The sequence below is a fragment of the Emydura macquarii genome, unplaced genomic scaffold (genome assembly GCF_026122565.2).
Source record: "Emydura macquarii macquarii isolate MOO-44397 ecotype Brisbane River unplaced genomic scaffold, CSIRO-AGI_Emac_v2 contig_3122, whole genome shotgun sequence".
Classification (NCBI taxonomy): Eukaryota; Metazoa; Chordata; order Testudines; family Chelidae; genus Emydura; species Emydura macquarii.
In genome coordinates this window covers 3,323,443-3,343,023 of record NW_027133259.1, presented here as the reverse complement: position 1 = coordinate 3,343,023, position 19,581 = coordinate 3,323,443, and the positions used below count along the sequence as shown (strand labels likewise).

The 19,581-nt window shown below is 41.1% G+C and overlaps 1 protein-coding gene and 1 long non-coding RNA gene across 8 annotated transcripts in view; one reads left to right on the top strand and one right to left on the bottom strand.

The window, feature by feature from the left end:
- CCDC91 (coiled-coil domain containing 91) overlaps positions 1-9,971 on the bottom strand; it is a 221,069-nt gene extending 211,098 nt beyond the window's left edge. For 5 of the 7 annotated variants that reach the window (XM_067530986.1, XM_067530991.1, XM_067530993.1 and 2 more), the window contains exons 1-2: positions 9,780-9,971; positions 9,257-9,467 (exon numbers count right to left, since the gene is read on the bottom strand). In XM_067530986.1, the coding sequence (XP_067387087.1) occupies positions 9,257-9,287 (31 nt within the window). In that variant the 5' untranslated portion in view covers positions 9,288-9,467; positions 9,780-9,971. The remainder of the gene's footprint in view (positions 1-9,256; positions 9,468-9,779) is intronic. The other 2 variants (XM_067530987.1, XM_067530988.1) reach the window with 2 other exon arrangements.
- Positions 9,972-10,058: 87 nt separating this feature from the next.
- LOC137141889 (uncharacterized) lies at positions 10,059-17,560 on the top strand. The gene is made up of 3 exons (XR_010916763.1): positions 10,059-10,399; positions 14,316-14,577; positions 17,070-17,560. It is a non-coding gene; the product is annotated as an uncharacterized lncRNA (long non-coding RNA).
- The last annotated feature ends 2,021 nt before the right edge of the window (positions 17,561-19,581 follow it).

The window sequence follows — 19,581 nt, the reverse complement described above, 5'->3', positions numbered from 1 at the left end:
ATCAAAAACTGGAAACATGGCCAAATTGATGAGTACAAAAGAACGGCAAAAGTATGTAAGGACAAAATCAGAAGGGCTAAGGCACAAATGAGTTACACCTGGCAAGGGACATAAAAGGAATAAGAAGTTGTTTTTTTCTTGCTCCTAAAGTATTTAAAGATGAAGGGAAGTGCAGTTCCGCTACTTAGCGGGGGAAGAAGAGCTAAGAACTGATGACAACAAGAAAGCTGAGGGGATTAATGCTTATGTTGCTTCAGTCTTCACTTAAAAGTTGAATGATGACAGATACGCAACACAATTAACATGGACAACCAGGGGGAAGGAATGCAAGCCAAAACAGGAAAAGAACAAGTTAAAGAATATTTAGGTAAGTTCAATGTATTCAAGTCAGCAGAGCTTGATGAAAGCAATCTCAGAACCATTAGCAATTATCTTTGAGAACTCCTGGAGGACAGGAGAGGTCCCAGAAGACTGGAAAAGGGCAAACATAGTACCAATCTTTAAAAACTGGAACAAGAAAGACTTAGTAATTATAGACCAATCAGCCTAACTTCAGTACCTGGAAAGATACTGGATCAAATTATTAAATAATCAATTTGTTAGCACCTAGAGGAAAATCGAGTTATAATGAATGGTCAGTATGGTTTGTCAAGGACAAATCATGCCAAACCAACTTAATTTCCTTCTTTGATAGGATTAATGACCTAGTGGATGGAGGGAAAGTAGATATGATATACCTTGATTTTAGTAAGGTTTTTGACACAGTTCCACATGACATGTCACTTTCATAAACAAGCTAGAGAAGTGTGGTCTAGATGAAATTATTATAAAGTGGGTGCACACTTGGTTGAAAAACCACTCAAAGAGTAGTTATCTGTCATATTGGGTTTTCTGTCATATTGGGAGGATGTATATAATGGGGCCCCGTAGAGTTAATTCTGGGCCCAGTACTATTCAATATTTTCATTAACGACTTGAATAATGGAGTAGAGAGTATGCTTATAAAATCTGCAGATTACACCAAAGTGGGATGGGTTACAAGCACTTTGGAAGACAGGTTTAAAATTCAAAATGATACTGACAAATTGGAGAATTAGTGTGAATTCAACAAGATGAAATTCAGTAAAGACAAGTGCAAAGTACACTTCACTTAGGAAGGAAAAATTCAAATGCAAAACTATGAAATGAGGAATAACTGGCTAGGTGGTAGTACAGCTAAAAAGGATCTAGGGATTATAGTGGACCACAAATTGAATACGAGTCATCAATGTGATGCAGCTGCAAAAAGAAAGTTTAATATTATTATGGAGTGTATTAAGAGGAGTGCTGTACGTAAGACACAGGAGATAGCACTCCTGCTCTACTTAGTACTGGTGAGGCCCCAGCTGGAGTATCGTGTCTAATTCTGGGCACCACAATTTAGGAAGGATGTGAACAAATTGGATGGAGTCCATAGGAGAGCAACAAAAATGATCAAAGGTTTAGAAAATTTGACCTTTAAGGAAAGGTTAAAAACGGGGTCCTGTTTAGTCTTGAATAAAGACTATGGGGGGGAACTGATAACAGTCTTCCAATATGTTAAGAGCTGTTATAAAAGGACAGTGATCATTTGTTCTCCACATCCACTGAAGATAGGACAAGTAGTAACGCGCTTAATCTGCAGCAAGGAAGATTTAGGTAAAATATTAGGAAAAACTTTCTAACTATAAGAGTAGTTAAGCTCTGGATGAGGTTTCCATGAGAGGTCATGGATTCCCCATTATTGGAAGCTTTTAAAAATAAGTTGGACAAACACCTGTCAGGGATGTTTATTTGGTCCTGCCACAGTGCAGGGGGTTGGACTTGATGACTTCTTGAAGTCCCTTCCAGACCCACATTTCTGATTCCATAATTACAAGAATACTAATTTACTGAAAAAAAATCCTTAAATTATATCCTCTCCCTTCCCCTTCCTGTGTTATAATCTTCTTTAGTTGTTCTTGTTCTAATACAAATCCAATCTTGCAAAGGGATTCATATGGGCAGACTGTAAACATTACGCAATCTATCTGCAGAACAAGGGGGGCTTAGATTGTGAAGGCAGATATTTCTGTATTATCAAGTACCATGCTCAAATATAGAGGTAGACCAGAAAATCAACCATCTAATGTAATACTTAATAAATAATTTAACAATTAATATTAAGAACTTTTTTTGCCTAAAAAGGAACCATGTCGATGGTGAAAGGTGCTTGACTGACAGCCCTGAAGACTGAAGCTCTTCTTGTGTCCACAGAACAGGCGCTAGGTGGGAAGTGGCAGTACTAGATTGCTCACACTATTTCAATATTGACCTGGAAGGACCATGTTCACTCACTGTGCCATTGAACCCTTGGCCTGTCTCTTTTGACTATCAACACGAATGACAATTATAGTAGTGATATTTGTGATACGGTCATCTCTTCATCAACTCATTTTACATGAGAGTTTCGTCACTACAAACCGACCTGAACTCAGGTCAATGACTTCGAAGTGAAAGGTTCATATCCACATAACTTAATTCCTCTCCTTAAAAATATTCATTATAAATGTTTATGATGAAAAATTTACAAAACACCACCACTGTTAGCTAGAAAATGTTAGCCAGAGATACCACATAAAAACAGATGATAAGAAACCAACAGGTCTCCATTCTTTGTCACTGTTTATTTTTATTTATTTCATTGCCCTGGCTATATTTCTAATCTTTATGTACTATTTCTCAGTATTTTTGCCTTAAAACACAGGCACCATAACAACTTTGATAAGCAGACTCAAAGATCTAATGTCATTATTTTGTCCATAAATACTTCTCTCTGTTGAACCAATAGTTCTTAACTTTCTCTAGCAATGAAGCAGAGAGTCTTCTCTCTCTACAGCAACATTACTCTTTTGCCCCCAGTATATTCACACCACTGACAAGTTTCTACTTTCCAGAAAGGCAATGGGACCATTCGGTCACAGTTCACCATGTGCGTTAAGTGTTTTCAGAAGCTCAATGTGGAATAATTGTCGAAGGCATAAACTCAACAGCACTGTCTTCAGTTCTGGTGACCTAATAATCATTACTATTCTGGAAGTATCCACCTTGAAGTAAGTGCTTGTCCACACAATCTAACCTAAAAAGTTCATAATCTAAGAAAAAGAGCAATATACAAAAGGGTCAAAGAGAGAAATAAAACATATAATCACACATACTTTTTTAAAATTAAGGAAAATAAATAACCTTTAGAGCCTCTCAACCTAGCCAAAATTAGTTAGGTAACTTCCTGGAGACATCACAACAAAAGTGGGTCTTGAGAGATTTGAAGCATAAGTGTAAAATACACTATTTTAGGCTTTGGGTAAATATGTTCAAACAGATGTTCCCTATTGCAATGTGGTAGTGGGCCAGTGTTCCAAAATAAACACACCCAACACATTAAGACAAGTCCCTACATAAATCCTCCACCACCCAATGGAAGCATAGGGTCACAGCCCTCAAAATTAGTTTTTTTCTAAACAGATGCAGATGCTTTTCCTAAATAAGAGTTTGCTTTTAGGGCATCCTTTCCCACCTCAAAACACACACACACACACACACACACATTTTTCTTCCAATTAAGAGAATAAAACTATTAATATTGTTGACTTTCTCCAAACTATGGTCTATGGACCACTAGGGGTCTTCAAACTGCTGGCTGATCACATGATGCTGGCTCATCTCCATTTCTACTGGGGCCACTACTGTATAGAAGGAAGAGGAGGGGAAACACAAGCAACCATAGAAGCCATTGCCAGCTGTGGGACTGGAAATGCCAGCTAGTGGTAAAAGAATACCCATGGATCATGGGGAAGAGAAATGAGGCAACCAGGCAAGCACACAGAAAGGAATGGAGTAGCAAAGAAGTATATGCAGAGGGAGAAGAGAAGTCCTGGTGGCAGAAGGAATGAAAAAGAGGAAATAGAAAACAGATTTGGAGGCAGAAAGAAAAAAGTAGACAGTTATTAACTCTTTCAAAAGGACAACACAATATTGCACTAAAGATGCCTAAAAATCTCTTCCTAATGTTACTTTCATGCGTAAGCAAACTACTGTATTTGCCACAGGGACATTATGAATTGCAAATTGGAAAGGTGGTGTTCCTGAAGACAAGTTCTGTATAAGATGTGGGTTGAAACATGAGTTATCTTACATTTGATTACACCTGAATGTTGAATGGATTAGCCCTAAAAAAAAAAAATCACACTAAATTATTAGAAATTTAAGAGTCATCATGCTACATATTATTGGAAAGGTAGCTTTTCACATGTAGGCTAAAACAGTGGTTCCCAACCTGTGGCCCGGGGGCCAAAAGTGGCCTGCGGGGACTTTCAAAGTGGCCCTCAGCTCCCTTCCTACTGGCTGCAGAAGAGAGCCGTTCCCTAAGGACCCATGCAGATCGCATCTCTGCGGGGCTAAGAGACCAATGCAAGGTCCTTGCTGCACCCAAGGGGATGGGAGATCAGTGCTCCCCTCCCCCAGGCTGTAGCAGGGAGCATGGCAAAGCGCTCCACCTAGGTTCCTAGGTGCTGGGGTCCCTGATGGAGCCAGAGGGATGGGAGATCAGGGCTCCCCTCCCCCGGCTCCAGTAGAGAGCAAAGCACTCTGCCTGGTCCCTAGGTCCTGGGGTCCCTCCTGGAGCCAGAGGGAGGGGAGCACTGATTTTCCATCCCTCTGGCTACAGAAGGCAGCCACTGCCTAGGGACGCAGTTGGAGCACACAGGGCTACAGGACGCGTGCGATTTCCCTGCTGCAGCCAGGGAAATGGGAGATCAAGCGAGGAGGCAGCCTCATTCCGTCTAGCTGCAGTGGGCGAGGAGGTACCTTGCTGGTGGAGACTGGTGGCCCTTCAGGGTTTTAAAAATTATATCTGTGGCCCTTGAGCCAAAAAGGTTGGGAATCATTGGGCTAAAAGGTTTCAAACCCAGTCCCTTTGTTCAGCAGTGTTCAATACATCATCAGCATTCTAATAATGATAGTTTTAAAACCTCTGGATTTTATTTAGGACCTCAAAGTCAGATTTTAAATTCTTCTGGATTGAGAAATCAAAGGCTGTGTAATGTCAGTGGAAAGTTAGTATTGCATGACTGTCAAAGTTTTGGATTTTAGATTCCTAATTGCCATAATAATGTGGGTCTGATTGAAGATACCTCAGCTTAAAACAAAAAAGATTTTCATACTTTAAAACCACATATGATCTGAAAATGCTGTATTTGTATTGTCAAGAAATTAATAGCTATTAGCCACTTTTTCCAGGCTTTTTTCTCAATGACCTACAGACAACTAAATCATCTGGGGGAAAGTTTTCCATTCTTCCTGTGCTGATTTTCCTCATACATTTTAATCAGTTTCATAAACTAGAACAAAAATAGTCTCTTAAGACTAGCCTGACTTTTTTCTGAGAGAATGGCAGTCTGATTTTCAGAATTAAGTTGCAACTTTATCACTTAGCATATACAATGTCATTATGATGATTTGAAAACCCAACCCAAAGAAACAGATAACCGTGGTAATTTAAATAATACATCTCACTTCTTTATACTACTTTCTCTGAGAATCCCAAAGAGATTTATTAATATTAAGGCTCATCAGTCCCATTAACAACTCTGTTTCCATGTCTTGAAAAATTTACTAAATGACATCTACGAGCCTGAGGCCAATAAGAAACACCTACAAGCAAAGTCCTAGTAGGCAGCTTCCACACGCAGCTGCTGAGAAAGAGGAGAGTGGAATAAATTCTACCACAGTGCTTTTCTTAAACATCGCCTAGGAACTTCATCTGTTCAATAATCTTCTGGCAAGTAGATGAAATAAATTATAAAGTCATAATTTAAAATGCCCGCTCTGGCTGTTGGAAGGGCAACTTACAGATATTTACGTCTGCTTCTCTGAAGATACCATTTCAATAAGATTCACACTCCTAAATCTTAATTCCCTAGAGTGAGATAAACAGAACTCCTCAAGATCTTAACTTTTGATCCATAAGGGGAGCAATAGCAGGATGGAATCTAAGCCAGCCCCCAACTTCTAATGGCTCTACTGCCCATGCCACTATCTGAGTTTAACCATTGCTCTTCCAGTCAGTTTCTTACTGAGCTGGGGACAGTCTCCCCAAAGAAATAATTCACTAAATTAAAACGAAAGATTATAAACCAACAAAAAACCTCAAAACTGTTGTTTCAATAAAACCACAGAAGCACCATTCTCTGTAAATATTACTCCCAAACTCTGAGATAAGTGGACAGGTGAATAGGAATTCTATTAGAATGATACCTTAAGAGAAGAATAATTATAGGTCTGCTAATTCCCTTCTGTAAAAATAATAGCATTCCTCCAAGATTCTCAATTGTGGGGATCAGGTGCAGTGGCTCAAAGGATGTCCAAGAGAATAACAAAATGAAAATAAAGATCCAAGAGGCAGCAACAACAACAGCAATGCCAGTAAGATTTTATGCATTTATTTTGCAAACACAGTGGTGGCAAAAGAGACTTCCTTCACAAGTCTAGATGTGGCCTGAAAGATGAAAGTACAAAACATCTTTAAATTTAGCTTGTCTAAAAGAAACAAATGTATGACAAAGTGGATTAAGCTCATTCACTCTATAAAATGGAAATCACACACCAGGCATAAGAGCCTTCATGTAAAAAATTTGAGTTCAAAAGAAATTTCATCAGCACCACATTAATAAATCCAGGATGGAGGAAGCTTTTTAATATAGGCATTTGAAAAAGGGTAAAGCCAACAAAAGTCTACAGAAACACTTATCTAACTGCACAGTAGGCTGAAATAGCTGTCAAATAAATTTGCATAGACTCGGTTGAAGAATGTGGCAAGAAGTTTTTGAGCAATATAAGTATGGAGGCTGATGGGGGCCAGTCTGCACCACATCAAAAACTTTTTCCATTTGCCGTTTTAAGTCCTTCTGGTAGATGACTTTCACATAGCCTGTAGGAATCAGGCCAACTCCTCCGAGACACCAAACTTGGTTGTCTTGGCAACTGCTATAAAAGTTGGGAGTATGCTGGATCCTGCCCTGTTGGTTGTTATCCAGTTGCTCTTCCGCCTTGGAATTGCATGCAGCATCAGAGAATCTTCTGGCACTTATGAATTCATGTAGTTATTCTCTTCCTCTTGAACCTCAACGTACACTACAAAAGCAACTAAAATTGTCTACTCAATGAAAGGACCTGGAATATCAAAAAGGTTTCATGGAGTTCTAACGGTTGTTGTGCCAGAACCCTGACGTAAGAGGCACAGAGGGGCTCACGTCAAAGCCAGCGCTTTACATGCCACAGAGAAAACTCCAAGGGAGCAAGCATCAACTTCTGTGCAAAATCTACTCAAACTGCTCTGAGAGTTCCAGCCAGGTGAATAGCAAGAGGAATGCCTCAAAGCTGTTGGAGACATGTCAGCTTCACTGCATATAGTGATACTGTGAATCACTGTTTTAACTCCAAGCTGGGAACATACATTGGCAGAAACCACAGAAGCTTCATTATAAAGATGACTGAATTACAGGAATAGGACTGCTGTTTGTCAGAAGAAAGTAGTGGGTTCTCTATCAATATCCCCTCTCTCAATCTCGTGTGTCAAAGATCCACCTCATCAGGTTAGTCAGAATTTAGCATCAAAGATTTCAACACTGAGGCTTGAAGGCTCATAACTTTGGCAATTAAGAGTGACAGCACAGGGCATTTTGTTGTGAACCTACTCCCAGGAGGGAAGCTAGGTTTGTGTTGATGCAGATGATACACAAAGTTCCTGTACTCAGCAGCTTCTCTTTTGAAGCAGTCTAGGATGACTTTGTGTCAGTCTTTTGGGAGTTTCCCTAGGATGCCTTGAAAAGGACACATTTCCCATGTTTCCTCAGTATCCAATGTGACAGACGCTTACAAACTGGACACCTCTGCACTTCCTGGTGAGACTGCAAAGGCAAGAACACAGCAGACATTCTTTACTGATCTTGTTCTACCATGCAGATATCCTATGAAGCTGCTAAACAGTCTTCTTTCTGCCTTAGTGGTTGAGGAAAGGAAACTGCTGACATTCTGAAAGCAAAATTAATACAACCAAATACCAAAGCCACTAGTGCCAATTGGTGCTTAAGTCCTTTCCCATAGGCACTGATGTGATGAAGACACCATGGAAACATCAAAAATACATGTACATGAGTTCAAAACTCCTGGGGGGAAAAATTGGCATAAAAATATCTCTGAAATAACCATGGAGACAGACACTAAAGTGCTCAAAAATAAGTGCTGAAACACAAAGACAAGAACTGAAGTGTTAAAAACTGAAATATTGTTGCTGAGCAATGAAGCATTAAGGCAAAATGCCTAACAATATATTACTAACCTGGACTTGACTGGAAGACAGAGATATTGGAAAGAACACACACAAGGCAAGCAAAGTAGTCCAGAGAGAAGAGCCATGATTGAAGACCAAGTCAAAAAAGAAGAAAGAAGGAAGTTCCAAGGGCAGGAGTTAAGGTCAGACATTGATATGTGAAAGTAAGTAAAGGCCTGGCAAATTCTGCCAAAAACCATAATGAGTCTGTTGAGTTTCACTTTGCTAGGAAGCCAAGACTCAGAAGTAAAAATATGGGTGGTTTGAATCTTTACAGAAGTAACTTCTTCATCTTCCTCAACCAGAACCTCCTGACTATTCTGCCACTCTCCTAAGAACCCTTTGCCATTTCCTTGAAAGCTTTAGAGAAAGCTTTGCCACTGGTAACAGCCTTAAGTAGCAACCAAGTGAAATTTACATGATTCTTGGCAGTTTCACTGCTGCTGTGAACAATACCAGCAAAACTGACCAGAATCTTGTTAGTTTCACTTTGCTGCTATGGACTGGGGTATTAGAAATATGGGTCAGCACACAGGTTGGAGAGTTATGGTTCTCCACCTTAAGCTATAGAAACCTACTTCATTAATACACACTAAAAGAGGAATTCTTCAGAAATTGATGGCTTTAGCACCTCCCATCCCACCACCCATGTGGCAGGGAAGTGCCCTACTTGCCAAAGGAGATTTTTCACACATTTTACCCCCACTCGTTCCACCAATAGGGAAACAGATGTTGCAACTTGCCCAAGGCCACCATCACTTTCTGCATTGCAAGAATACTTCAAGGAAGCAGACCTGCTGCCAGCGCTCAGTAATCTGAGCGGGGAGGAAGAAGGGATTCACTCTGTATTGTATTTATATGGCCCATTACCACAGCATCCGAGCACCTCACAGCCTTTCATGTGCGTATCCTCACAACACCTCTGTGAAGCGGGTACAATTATCCTCCCTTTGCAGAGCGGGAATTCAGGCACAGAAAGACAAAGGGACTCATCCCGGGTCACACGGGAAGTCAGTGGCCGAGCAGGAAATTCAACACAGGTCTTCCAACGCCCAGGCTAACACCGTAACCACTCGACCACCTGGAGGAATAGGACTGTTAAAGCACAGAGGATGAAGGATGGGGCAGTGGCAGTGAAATACTGAGAACCTCGTTTGGGAACCACCCTTCCACCGCATGGTCTGCGGGAGCCCACACGGGACTGGGCACCAGGGCAGGTGGGCCATGCGAGCCATGGAGCAGAGAGGCTGGCAGCACTAGGATGTGGGGGGTGCGGCGCCCTGTCACAGGAAGGGCAGGAACGGGAGGCCAGCCCCTAGCCAGCGATCACCTGCAGCAGCAGCCAGGCTCTGGCCCTGCCGGTACCACCCCCGCAGAGACGGGCCTTACCCACCTCAGAGCCGTTGAGACCGTTGGAGCGGAGAACGTTCTACTACCTGCCGCCGAGCGTGCTGCGCTCCAGTTGCACCCCCGCGCGTACGTGTCTGCGTGCGTGCGTGCGTACGTACGTCACTCACTGCTCGGCACAGCCGCCTCAGGTGACGCCAGTAGCAACAGCATCAGCCACCTCCCCGGGAAACGCCTCCCTTCCTCACGCGCGCACGCGGCGCGAGCCGGTCTCACCCTTATAGGTACGCACACGGAGAGAGAGAGAGAGAGCGCGCGCGCAGCTTCTCACCCGGATGTGGATTCCGTGCTGCCCCGCCCCTCGCCTCCTGCCGGTCACGTGGTGGTGGTGGTGTTGGCGGGGAGGCTGCCAGTGGCCGGTCTCGCGCCAGGCGGGCAGCGGGTGTTGCTAGGGCAGCGGTCCGTCGACGCCTCTCAGGAGGCTTGGGCCGCCCACGAGGCCGGTGGGACGCGGACGCTGGGGTGAGGCCCGCCCCACTCGTGGCACCTGGGCCCCCGGCAGCCGGGGTAGCGCGGGACATGCCCTGTGAGGCAGCGTGTCTACACCCCCAGCCCAGCGCTCCCGCCCTCGCGGCGGGCCCAGCTGGAGAGCGGACTTCGATGAAGGTAACCCCCCCACCCCCAGGGCCCGGGGTGTAGGGCTGCCGGTGGGGGGAGGGGCCGGACAATGGTAGGGGGTCCTCAGGACAAACAGCTGTCATGACTGTGTGTGAATAAAGCGAAACGGGGGGCAGCAAACTCCTGCAGGGCCTGGTTGCAAGGTACAGCGGGCCACGGGCTGTGGATACCGCACGGGCTGTGGCTTGTCCAAGCAGCCAGCCTTCTCCGTGTTCCGGCCTGCGCTGGGCTCTCTCTGGGTCCCAGTGGACAGGTGTCCTGAGCCCAGCGCCGCCCTTGGCAGGAAGCTTGTAGGCAGTTGCAGAAAAGGGGTCAAGGAGCCCCTGGGCCTTGGAAACCAACCTACCCTCACACCTGCCCCTCTGGAAGAGTCATCATCTGAAGAGTCATCGGAATGTAGTTGTATGTAGTGGATGCCCAACGATGAGCGACGCATAGATACAGCCCTATGAATTCCACAACAAAAATAAACACTTCATATCACACACTTTAATTGAAGGGGCAATGGGATTGTCGGGCTCTGACCCAGGGCTGACATTTGTAGTTAGGAATAGGGAGTAATTCTCCTACCCTAGCTTCACTTCACCCAGCACTCCTTTAGAACAAGAAGCAAGCAATCCTTATCTCACCTGGTAGTTCCTGATTGGCTACTGCATCTTCCCCTCCCCTTTCTAAGAGCTGGAGGACCAAGTCTTAGGTTCTGCCAGTACCAGAGACTGAGAATATGTCTAGATTGCATTGTAAATTCAGATTGTGGGATCTGCTGCAAGGGGGCATGGTGTTCCCAAGCCCATGCTTGGGCACCTGCATTGCATGGTAAATCTGGGTTTACAATTGCTGGACATAGTTTTCAGAACTGTGCTCGCACATTCATGCTGTAGTAAGTCAGACGGGCTTCTGGGGCACATCCCAGCATTTCCCCAGCTTTCTAGAGCTCTTGCCATCTGTAGCAACTCCAGGCCTTTGTTCAGATCATATTGTGGGAAAGCTCATTGCATCCCATGGCACTTGAACAGCAATTGTCTGAGCCTGTGAATATATCCAGCAGAGCTATTTCTGGTCCACTTGCTCTCAGAAACGTGGAGCCAGCACCAATGGAAGAACTTGTGCAATTCATGCTTTCAGTCCTATTTCAGGAGTCAGGCAGAGCATCCTTGAGATGCTGGTTGAAGCAGCTGGAGCCTGCAGTCTCAGTGCCATGAATGCAAGCATTTTCTCAATCAGTTCTTTCTGCTACACTGTATCTACCTACCTGAACCTGCATTCCTGCTCCAAAAACTGCACTGCCAATCTCTCTTCACACTGTTCAGCCTCTCTGTCTTTCCACCTATCTTGCATCTTTCGCTCTCTGGTATTCCAGCTGTAGCTTGGCCTTCTGCAAGATTTAATCCATTACTTCATCTCAAACATGAGACTATCTAAAAAAGAATAATAGTGATGTTAGGATTGAAGTCTATTATAGATCACCAAATCACAAAGAGGAAGTGGATGAGGCATTCTACAAGCAGGTAAAAAGATTAGCTAACACGTGAGTTAATATTAATGGGGGATTTTAACTTCCCTGATATCTGTTGGATGACTAATACAATAAACCATAATATGTCCTGCAAGTTCTTACCATGTGTAGGGGACAATTTTCTTATTTGGAAAGTTGAAACAACTAGAGGGTCAACAATTTTGGATCTGGTTTTGACCAACTGGGATGAATTAGCTGTGAACATGAAGGTGGTCAGGAACTTGGGAGGAGGTGATCATGATCAGATCATGATAATATACAAAATCCTAAGTAAAGGAGGACATGAGAACAGCAAAAAAAGGCACTGAACTTCAAAAGGGCAGATTTCAACCAACTCAGAGAACTAGTAGGTAAGGTCCCATGAAGAGACCAATTAGGAAGAAAAGGAATCAAAGGGGCTGGCAGTTCCTAAAAGATGTAATCTAGAGGCTCAGCATCAAGCTATTCTGATGCAGTGGAAAGAAAGAAAGAGCTACAGAAGACCAACATGGCTGCACAAGGAGCTTTGTAGGGATACATACAGAAAATGGAAGGAGGGCCATGTCACCAAGGAATAGCATAAGCATGGGAATAGCATAAGCATGTATGGACAAAATCAGGAAAGCCAAAGCAAGTAATGAGTTACAGCTGGGAAAAATGTTAGGGACAACAGGAAGGTATTCTACAAATACGTCAGACAAAAAAGAAAGATCAGGGATGGTGTGGGTCCGCTGCTCAATAGAGAAAGTGAGCTTACTTTGCTTCACAGAAAAAATAACGTGACCGGATGACTATCAAAGTTATCATAGACAATAAAGGGGAAAGACTGCAGATCAGGATAAGTAAAGAACATGTCAGAGATCTTCTGACTAATTTGAATTAATTCAAGTCAGCAGGGACTGGTACTATTCACCCCAGAGTGCTGTCGGAGTTAGCTGAAGAAATCTAAGAGCCACTGGAAATATTTGCAAACTCATGGATGACAGAAGAGTTTCCAGAAGACTGGAGAAGGGTGAACATAGTGCCCCTCTTTAAAAGGGGAGAGAAAGGAGTCGTTGGGGAACTATAGACCAGTCAGCCTGACCTCAATACCTCGGAAACTACTAGAGCAATGTATAAAACATTCAATTTGCAGATACATGGAGGATGATCCCTAGCAGCCAGTCTGGATTTACTGAGAACAAATCATGCCAAACCAGATTGATTTCCTTCTTTGACAGAGTAACTGCTTTGATAGATAGGGGGAATGCAATGGACATAATATACCTGGACTTCAGCAAGACTTCTAACACAATCCCACATGACATTCTCATAAGTAAGCTAGAGAAATGCAAGCATGATAGAACTACCATTAAGTGGATACATCATTAGTTAAACAACTGCAAACAAAGAGAAACTATTAATAGAATGATGTCAGATTGGAAGGAAGTCTCAAGTGGGGTTCCGCTGGGATCTGTTCTGGGTCCAGTGTTATTTAACATCTTTATTAATGACCTGGCTGCAGGAATAGAGAGCATACTGATCTAATGTGCAGATGACATAAATTTTGGGGTGACAGCAAACACTTTGAAGGACAGAGCTAAAATTCAAAGGGATCTTGATAAATTGGAGAACTGGGCTATAGACAACAAAATGAAATTCAACAAAGACAAGTGTAAGGTGCTACTCTTAGGGGGAAAAAAACAAATACAAAATGCGGGATAATTGTCTTGGCAGCAGCACTGCTGAGAAGGATCTGGTAGTTGTGGTGGATCACAACTTCAACGTGTCAACATTGCAATGCTGTTTTTAAAAAAATGCAAGTTTGGGTTGCATTAACAGAGGGATAGCATGCAAGTCATGGGAGGTGATAGTATCACTGTTTGGTATGGCTTAGGCCTGAGCTGGAGTACTGTGTCCAGTTTTGGTCACCACTGTAGAGAAAGGATGTAAAGAAACTGGAAAGGATCCAGAGGCAAGCGACAAAGATGATTAAAGGGGTGGAATGCAAGTCATATGAGCAAAGGCTGAAAGAACTATGTTTAGTTTGGAAAAGAAGAGATCAAAAGGGGACATGATAGCAGTCCAAATACTTGAAAAGCAGCCATAAAAAAGATGGAGAAAAATTGTTCTCTCTTGCCACAGAGGGCAGGAAATGAGGCAATGGGTTCAAACTACAGCATAACAGTTGTAGATTAAATCTCAGGAAAAACGTCCTAACTGTAAGAACAGTAGGACCACAGAACAGTCTGCCTAGGGAGAAGCTCCTTCACTGGAGGTTTTCAAGACGAGGCTAGATAGCCATCTGTCTTGGATGGTTTAGATTCAACACATCTTGCATCTTGGCAGAGGGTTAGACTAGATGACCCTTGCAGTCCCTTCTAACCCTATGGTTCTTTGATTCTATGACCTGTTTCTCCCTGCCCACAGCATCACAGTTCACACCCCAAGACTCCTGGATGCCTGCGTGTACCCTGCAGAAGTGGAAGGGCCTGCCAAGACAAATGAAAGAATACATTGTTTCAGAGCATCAGAAAAAAAATTACATTGCATCTTGTGCACAGGGAGGGTAATTCAAGGTTTAAAAAAATGCTGCTTTTTATCATTTGGGTTTTATGTTTTTTCACACACATAAGTCTTGGCTCAGTCAGTCTTGTGATTTCTCCTCAGGAGGAAGACTTCAGACATCATGGTAAGATACATTTGACAAATTCAATTCAAATTATTTATAAATCTCCATCATTTTCTTCCATGGGAGTGTGTGGGGTGGATGCTACTTACGATGCTTTATTTCCTATAGTTTTACTACCCTTTTATATAGGGCAACCATTGGAAAATATTATAACTCTGGAGATTCTTCACTGGCAGCATTATCTTTGGTTCCAAGCCACCAGAAGCCATTAATCCATCAGTGGTAGAGAACTTTTAGGCATTTGGTGACTGATCAACATATCCCTCAATGGAGATGTCTTCTGAGCTACAGAGGCAGACCTAATAAGCAGGGATCCTGGTTTTCCAAAAAATTCTTTGATAAAAAAACCATAAAAATCCATGTTTTTCCACAATTAAAATGAAATACAGAACTTCAATTTCCCTAGCCACAGTATATATAGGTATCAATAGAACACGATGTTTTATTGATATATTTACAATTTTTAAGCAATTTCAAAGCCTAATAGTTACATCAATCATTATAATAAAATAAAATTAATAGAATGGTCCAGTAACAGTGGATTGTTTCTTTACTATTGTCAAAGGCCCTGCTGTTTCAGCTTCTTATTTTCATTTCTTTTCATTCAGTTTGTATAGTGCTTTCCATGTGTTCTACAATTGTCTGCCTTCAAATGTAATCTACAACCTTGCTGCATACAGTACAGAACAGCACATTACCATCAACGTGAAATTTGTCCTTGCCAAACTCAGTGCCAAGGTCTTTATGGGTGATTTTTAAAGTTTTTGGCATCTTCATAACTTTAATTACTCATGTCTGGAGGCTGAAGTGAAATTTGAGATGCGTTAAAAGACGAACCCCTACTGAGTAACCTCTATATGCCAGAAGTGGTTTATTGGAATATGTTTAGATATGTAAATTTAAAGTGCATTCAAAAATCAACAACAAGAGGGGGAGATTGTGCGCATTGAATAAATGACATTGCCACTTTCAGTAAAACTTAGTTGATAATATATGTTTTTATTTTTTCACAAAATGTAAAAGCTAAAGATTCTCTGTAAAAATGCAAATTCCACATTTTTCCATGATTTCCCATGGCAAACGGATTTCTAGGATCCCTGCTAATAAATATGTCCTGCCCTGAAATCAAAGAGACCGCCTGGGGTTTCTACTCCATGGGAAATACACAAACATAATCAGCGAGGAGAGGGTTAAAACTGTGGGAAAATCAAGCACCTTCTTTAAGTGGCAGATGTATTACAGCCTTCCTGAAAGCACCCTGCATTCATTTGCCCCTACATATAAGTCCAAACTTCTAAGAGGGTTGTAATATGAGACCTATGGATTACATACAACACCTATGGAACAGTTAGCATGCATACAACAGAACCATGGTCTACATACACACCATTACAGTTCAAAATATTAGGGGGCTTGGGACAGTCAGGCATGACCAATTTGCATAGTGCAGCATACTAGCAGGGAAGGCAATGTAAGGCTCTTAATTTTATTGCCCCAACCCATTTTTGTAGTAATAATAGAGTATCTAGTAAAAATGTCATGATAACTGCTTGTTTAACTTGCTTTAAGTTCCATTTTTAATTCCACATGGTGGTGCTGGGGGAGGCAGGGCATTAGCATGAGTTCCACCATTAAAGCAAACACTATACAATCCTTGGGTCATAATAATTTCATTGGGTCACACACCAGAAATCCCTCCCATTCATATATTAATAACAACAAATATGGGGACAAAAATTGCTCTGGCTTCAATGTTATTTCTGTCTCTGCTTCTGCTGCCAGTTCTGCTGTGGGCTGCTTCCAGTGCTGTTCCCAAACAGCTCCTCCATATATGATCCCAGGACTTGTAATAGTTGTTCTGGCAACATAACCTCCTCAGTGACAAGCATGAAAACCGGAGTTGCTTCCTGAGTTTCATCCAGTGGCTGCTGACTCTCCTCCAGCAGTTCCTCTGAGTCGGTCAGGGCTTATGAGGGTGCTGTCCCTGCACCACTGTAAGCTCAGTGCTCACTGAAACCCCCAGAATCCAGTCAAATTGCTAGCAAAAGAGGCAAGTAGAAAATGAGTTTGCAGAGGTGCCTTTACTATCCCTGACCTTGCCGTAGTTAGTTTTAAACCACTCGATTTGCTCTCTGCACTGATAGGCAGTCTGCAAGATCCCCAGGGCCTCAGCCTTATTTGAAATTTCTTTGTACACATGATCATTTCTTGCACTCTTACTTAAGTCAGATGTCTTGCTCATCTTGCACCAGTTATTTACCAAAATTCATCTGTGTTACTCCAGCCAGTTACTTGATGTAAGGTTCAAAAATTCACTTTAAAAAGTGTTTGAATGGGTTAATGTTGGAAACTTTATTTTTCAGGTGGATTAATGGTAAAATTCTATTATTGACTGATAAGCAGTAATTTTTAGTTTAAGTACAATATACTTGAAAGTATAAAGTGCGTTGGGTTTTGTGTCTTTACAAATGTGTTATTTTATTTCTTTACAGGTTACTGTGTTGCTTTTGCAGATGGAATAAGCAAGTTCTTGGCAAAAATCCAAGAAAAAGTAGCTACTACCAAGCTAAATTAGATTTGCACTTACATTTTAAAGCAGTAGTGTAACTTTTGGTGTATCACAAAATTATTTTATATCTTTCATGTTATATCTGAAAACTTTGCCGAACTCCATTTAATTAATCTATTTTTGAAGATCTGCAAAAGATCTTTTACAATTTAAAAACACTTTCCAGACTTTCCAAGATGTAAATGTAAACTTTATTGTGTAGGTGTTATAAGCTGTATTTTTGTTTTGTTTTGCTTTGGTTATGCCAGAATTTGGTACAGCAGAAAGAAGTGCAATTATTTCTGTTTTACACATTACATCATTATCAGAGCTAGAAAATTGCATTAACGTTGCTGTAGGAAATTTTGTGTGTGTTGAATAATATATTGAGAACATAAACAATTTACACATGCAAATAAAAGCCAGTGTATAATTCTTCTGTATTCGCAATGTAAAGAGAGCTAAAACCAGGAATGAATACCTGAAGGAAGTAGATGAAAATATTTTATAGGTATATTTAGATAGACTAAGACCACAGTAATTAATGGAGTTTCATGAAAGATTACATTCTAAATAGACACTTATATTGACTAATTTTATCTATACAAAGAAATCAAAATCATGCAACTTAATTCTTTCTATGTACATTAAATTATGATAGATTAACCTAGAAAACAACTTCATAAACCATGAAGTCCATATTTCTTTAACTTAAAGTGCCACAAATCCCTTCTTAGATACAATATTTAGCAAGTATCCTCTTTACAAAAATATCGTCATTTTCTGTATCTACATTCTGAAGAGAAGGAGTTGTCTCACTCTAGAAATCAAAAGTTGCTAACTTGAATCTAATATTTCACCATTTCAGGGATGACCCTGAGAGTCTGGCTAGGTAGAAAGTTTCAGTTTCAACATCAATCCTTCAAAATTTAGATTTTTAGTAATACAAACTTTTATTTCTGATTAAGCCAAGAAAAAAAGTACAATATTTATATCTGGTGGTTTTTAAAAGATCTGTATTTGATACTTTCTGGGGTATAAGATGTTGCCTTGACACTTCTATTCCCTGATGACTTGCCCTACCTCATCACTGAAAATATTCTGTAATTGATATTTCCATTGTAACATTTATTTAGAGCTCTTTTAGGAGTCTTTTCTCAAGGTACTGATTAAATTATCTTGAAAATTTCACTGGGAATATTCTCTGTAATGTTCAGAATATTTTCAGTTAGAATGAATTCCAAGCAAAGATGAGGGAACAAAAATGCACCCCCAAATATCTCCACCATTGCAGTTTTACTGGATATCTTACATCTACACTTAATGGACCATCAGCACAAATCATCCATACTTATTCTTGGCTGCTGCCTCAATTATGTGTAACTGGAGTAAAAAAGAAAAGAAACAACATTAAAATCCATTTTCCTCATCTCAGACTGGCTCACCACGGGCATATCAGGATCATTTGTGAAATGCAACAGCGGGAAAAGAGAAGGAAAACAATGAGAGGAGTACAACTTGTTTGCTGATTATAATAAGGAATCAATTTTAAGAGAAATAGATTTTGGGATAAGATGGAGCAAAACAATTAGCAAAAGATTAATTTTATTGTTTGACGTCAATATTTCAGGTGCAAATTACTAGTTGTGCTTAGTAGTAGAATTTTAGCAACAAATATGAAAACTAGGAGGTCCAATAATATCCAAAGAAGGTATTTGTCAACAATATTTAATGGTAGAAACAAATGAACGTCTTCATTTATCTGAATATTATTGCTCTCTCTCTCAGGGAGTAAATTTTACACAGACCCATGTCTACTCTGGAATTTTTCATTAGTGATTCAGCCACACTGAATGGGTAATATCACCTGGCAATATAACTGTTTGTGTGGCATATAGACAGTCTTACCTGAGGGTCTTCCAAACAAAACAGTACTTCTAATGTTATTGGATTGGATGATATTTGGGTTTTGGCCTTTTTTTAAGAGTAATCTTAAAATCTGTGGAATAAATATCAACCATTTCTTGCTTATGTTGCTATAGGTTAATTCAGCACATCTAAATACTAACATTATAATGAAGAAAGAGTGTAATTTCCCCAAGAGCTGACTAAGAAGTAGCTATGCTGATAAGGTGGCTGCAAGACAATCAAATATTTCCATTCCATATTTGAAGTATCTGGAAACAATGGGATGTATGAGGGTAATCCTCTTTATTAAAAGTAACTACACTTCTAGTAGATGTAAGATCAAATCATTTTGCTTCTGTATATCTTTGAAACCAACCCAGGTAAAAAACAATGGAAAGTTTAACCATTTGATTTCGTTTCAGTGACCAATGGGAAATAAGTTGATGGACACAGTCCACTTTGTGGTGGGCAGGTGTCGGTGTCACAAACACATAATTGGCACTATCTTGCATGCTTGTGGTCAGTTTCAAGGCAGAGATGACTAGATA